Source organism: Nematolebias whitei, chromosome 5 (genome assembly GCF_014905685.2).
Source record: "Nematolebias whitei isolate Nwh7 chromosome 5, NemWhi1, whole genome shotgun sequence".
In the NCBI taxonomy this organism is placed as follows: Eukaryota; Metazoa; Chordata; class Actinopteri; order Cyprinodontiformes; family Rivulidae; genus Nematolebias; species Nematolebias whitei.
This window is the reverse complement of record NC_056502.1, coordinates 23,146,362-23,151,322: the sequence shown is the minus strand read 5'-3', so window position 1 is coordinate 23,151,322 and position 4,961 is coordinate 23,146,362. Positions and strand designations below refer to the sequence as shown.

The 4,961-nt window shown below is 38.2% G+C and overlaps 1 protein-coding gene across 1 annotated transcript; it reads left to right on the top strand.

Annotated features, from left to right (window-relative positions):
• Positions 1 to 1,328: 1,328 nt before the first annotated feature.
• Positions 1,329 to 4,718, top strand: LOC119410317 (urokinase plasminogen activator surface receptor-like). Its single transcript, XM_037677230.1, has 4 exons — positions 1,329 to 1,341; positions 1,426 to 1,572; positions 4,315 to 4,425; positions 4,519 to 4,718. The coding sequence occupies exons 1-4, from the start codon at positions 1,329 to 1,331 to the stop codon at positions 4,716 to 4,718; spliced, it is 471 nt and encodes a 156-aa protein (XP_037533158.1).
• The last annotated feature ends 243 nt before the right edge of the window (positions 4,719 to 4,961 follow it).

Below are 4,961 nucleotides of genomic sequence, written 5' to 3'. Positions count from 1 at the left end.
TATCTATCTATCTATCTATCTATCTATCTATCTATCTATCTATCTATACTGTATAGATAGATTGACAGACAGATAGATATAGAGATGTTTGTTGTTGTTGTATGTTGTTTGTAGTAGTTTACATTGCATTATAATGTAGCTTGTTTTTGTTTCATTTTTATATCATTTCTTTTAATTGCTTCTCATTCTATATGCGTTTACATGATTCTCTGTTGTTGTGTGTACTTCATCTTTGTTTTTTTGTTTCAAACAGGGTTCTCATGTAAACGAGTTCTTGTGACTCAGTGAGACTAACCTGCATAAATATAGGTTGAAGGCCAGTTGGATGTACATCCATCCATCCATCCATCCATCCCATATCTTTTACCCGCTTCTTCCATTTTGGGTCACGGGGGTCGCCGGTGCCCATGTCCAGCAATCACTGTGCGAGGGGCAGGGTACACCCTGGACATGTCTCCAGTCCATCACATGGACACATAGAGACAAACAACTATTCACTCTCTCACTCACACCTAGGGACAATTTAGAGTTATTAATCAGTCTAACATGCATGTTTTTGGTCTGTGGGAGGAAACCGGAGTACCCGGAGAAAACCCACGCATGCATGGAGAAACATGCAAACTCCACCCAGAAAGGCCCTTGGACCAGGATTTGAACCATGGACCTGCTTGCTTAGAGGCAGCAGCTCTACCAGTTGTGCCACCGTGCTGCCCGTTGGATGTACAGTACTGCCAAATTCTCTAAACATGGTCATTCCTGCAGTACAGATGCCAATTACACACTCCCACAAAACTTGCAACATTAGTGACATTGTGCTTTGTGATAAAACTACACATTTATTGAGTGGCCTTTTATTGTGGTCAGCCTAAGGTGCACCTGCGCAATAATCCTGCTGTCTAATCAGCATCTTGATATGCCACTCCTGTGCGGTGGATGGATTACCTCATCAAAGGACAAGTGCTCACTAACACAGATTTACAGAATTTTATGAAAAATATTTGAGAGAAAAAGCTTATTGTGTACATAGAAAAAGTCTTAGATCTTTGAGTTCAGCTCATGAAATATGGGAATAAAAATAAAAGTGTTGCGTTTATATTTTTTGTTCGGTTGTCTTCAGAATTGCACTTATGCATTCAGAATTATCTGAATAAATGTTTTACTTGATTCTTTGTGTAGGTAATTATAAAAATCTATACATTTTAATTGTTTTTTTTTTTCCAGCCAGTAGCCTGGAGTGTAAAGTGTGTTCACCAGGCATCTTAGGATTTTGCAACGAGACTGACACAAACTGTTCCTCAAAGTATAATCAGTGTGCTGCAACAAGAACCATGATGTTTGCAGGTATGTATGTTAATGTGGGATTCCAGTTGTTATCTCTTCTGAATGGTCTTACTTTTAAATGACTAATTTCTTTTTAAATTACAGGTGATTTCAAACTTGTTAGTGTCCAATCTAAAAAATGTGCTTCAGCTCAAGAGTGTGTTGATGGCTCTATCAACTTGGGAGTGCTCAAAATTGTGACCAGCAGCCAGTGCTGCAATACAAGTTACTGCAACGCTAAAGACATCCCTGGTAATTTCCATTTTGTTGGTATTGTTTTAAACTGTGCAGAGTTATAAGGTTGCTGTACCTACATTGGGAGCAAATTGTTTGTTAAATGCATTAATACTAAGTTAAAAATAAAGCACAAAAAAAAAAAAATCATTTTAGGTGGCTTAAACATTCAACAAATTCTCCTAGCTAGATATTTCATGGTTGATAAAGTGGGGTAGTCTGAGTCAGACTGCCTTGTTCATTCTAAATTATAATTCGGTTGTAGACTCTAAGTCAGCATTCACCTCTAATGTACACAATTTAAAACAAAACACAAACAATAATCTATATTTATTTACATCAAGACAGCAAATGTAAACCTGTACAAAACCAACATGTCTCAAAAGTAATTTTAAGATGACTATTGTTGATGATTAGCAGCCAAATACCAGAGAAAACTAAAGAAGATTTGAAATTAGCTGATTTTTGAGACACTTTTTAAACTTGTGTGGGTATTTCTGAGCAGTCATTATCTCACCTGCAGCAGACAGCTGTCAGAGGGATCTTACCATACCACACCATACCACTTTATTTATAAAGCACTTAAAACAGCTACAAGGCCAACCAAAGTGCAGTACAGACAAAACAACAGGTAACACACAAAGCAAAATACAAAATGAGGTAAATCAGAATATAGACATAAAAACGATGCAGATAATGATGACAAACCAGTGTGGAGCAAACAGGATCAAAACACAGATCATCTTGTGTTGAAAGCTACTGAATAATAGTGAGTTTTTAAACGGGACTTGAAAACCGAGAGGGAGGGGGCCTGTCTGACAAGCAGAGGCAACTCGTTCCAAAGTCTTGGTCCTGCTACAGAGAAGGCCCTGTCACCTCTGCGCTTAAGACGAGTTCCTGGAACCTGAGGAGCAACTGGTCCGCTGACCTCAGGGAACGTGGTGGGACATACAGTTGTAGCAGATCAGAGAGATGGGGGGGGGGGTTTGGGGGACTGTTCAGTGATTTGTAGACATACAGTTTATTCTGAACTGGATTCAAAAGTGAACTGGTAACCAGTGCAGTGCGGCCAAAACTGGAGTAATGTGCTCTCTTTTGCCTGTACTGGTTAAAAATCGGGCTGCTGCTTTCTGGACCAGTTGTAGTCGTGCAATGGAGGTCTGACTGATACCAAACAGGAGTGAATTGCAGTAATCAAGCCTAGATGTGATGAATGCATGTATTACTGTCTCCAGGTTATTTTTGGACAATATGGGCTTGAGTTTAGACAGCCGCCTCAGTTGGAAGAAGCATGATTTAACGATCATGTTTATGTGATTGTTAAGTTTCAGGGAAGGGTCCATTATCACGCCCAGATTAGTGACTTTTTGTTTTTCTGACAGGGTTAGAGCGGTGAGGTCGATGCAGTGGTTTGTGATCGTGTCGTTGGGAGAGAACAACATGACTTCAGACTTCTTTTCATTGAAACTTAAGAAGTTTAAAGCCATCCAGTCCCTGATGTCAGCCAGGCAGTCGAGCAGCGGTTGAATAGAGCATGTACCATTGTGTCTTAGGGGGAAGTCAATTTGACAGTCATTGGCGTAGAAGTGGATGCCGATCTTGAGGAGGAATTCTCACTGAGGGGTTAACAAGTTGCTTAGCCTGATAAATACAGTGTGAAAGCAGATTGACTGATATGTAGTAAATTTTACATTTCAATACATCTGCATCAGGTTAAAAAAAAATTGAACACTTGTTCAATTTTGTTTTTGTATGATGCAAAAGTGACACAATGCAAAACATTCACTTAAACAGCTCTAAATTTTTAAAAAATATTTTAAGTTGTTTTGAATGTTAAAAAAATGTAGTCTTATTTCTCAGTTATTCACAAACAAAACACTCCAGTTTGGTTAAAACCACATTTATTATGGAGTTATTACAAAAATTTTGGTACGTATCAGAAGCAGAATGAAAAACTTGATGATCTGACAGATGAAGTGACAAAGGAAATCTGTAAATTTGGATAAATAAATGAATGCTGTCAAGGACTTATGATTTTAAAATAAAATTAAGTGAATAAAAATAAACTGCCATATCAATAATAATAATAATAATAATAATAAATAACTACAACAAGTCCAGTTTTGCTAATTTGGTTGAACAAATATAATTTGGAAAATCAAGTATCAAACATGATACTGCTGCTGCCTCTCAGCGAGTAGGTCCCCGGTTCAAATCCCGGTCCGGGGGCCTTTCTGGGTGGAGTTTGCATGTTCTCTCCGTGCATGCGTGGGTTTTCTCCGGGTACTCCGGTTTCCTCCCACAGACCAAAAACATGCACGTTAGGCTGATTGGTAACTCTAAATTGTCCCTAGCTGTGAGTGAGAGAGTGAATGGTTGTTTGTCTCTATGTGTCTCTGTGATGGACTGGACACCTGTCTAGGGTGTACCCTGCCCCTCGCACAGTGACTGCTGGACATGGGCACTGGTGAACTCCATGACCCAAAATGGAAGAAGTGGGTAAAACATAATGGATGGATGGATGGAAGTATCAAACATTACGATAAGCAGACATTAATTTAGGATTTTCTTTATTTATAATAAAAACACATAATCCTTTCTCTAAAAACGTGTTTCTGTTAGCCACAATGATAAGTTTTTAATAAGTGTTTGATTATAAACTGAACAAACATATAGTAAAATATTCAAAAAAAGAGTTCAGAATAGCCCTCTCTTTCTATTTCCTTTGTTCTCTCTAAGTGTTTTTCTTTTCTACGTCAGAGCCCACCAGCTTCACTGAAAATGGCAGAAGGTGCTTGAGCTGTGAAGGACTAGAGTGCGGTCGAACTCTAAACTGTGCGAAGAATGAAGACTACTGCATCAAATCAACAAGTACGAAGCTTTCTTTGGCATTTCAGAACAATAATATCACGTTCGAACATCGGACATGTTGCTCACATGGAGAATTTGTTTTCCTGTCCTCAGTGAAAAAAGACGGACAAAAACTGACCATGAAAGGCTGCGCGTCCAAGCTGATGTGCCAAGATAAATACATTGCAGACGCCCAAGTATCAACTGGAGCAGAAATCAGCTGTTGTCAGGGTGACTACTGCAACAGCGCCAGAAGCATAAGTGCTGAGCTGCTGCTGCTGTTCGTGCCACTGGTCACTTTGATTTTATTTTAAAAGCAGATCGAGTTGAAAGTTTTTCACATTTTTGTTTTCCTTTAAATCCTTTATTAGATTAAAATTTTACTAAGCTAAGTATGTCATATTCTTCTTGTGTCATTTCATGGTGTTTCTAAAAAGCTTAATTATTGTTCATATTGCTTATAATATTTTTAACAATCATTATTTATTGTAATTACTGTATATCTTAATATTTTTGATAAAAGTGACATAATCTAATACGTTTTCATATAAACTTAG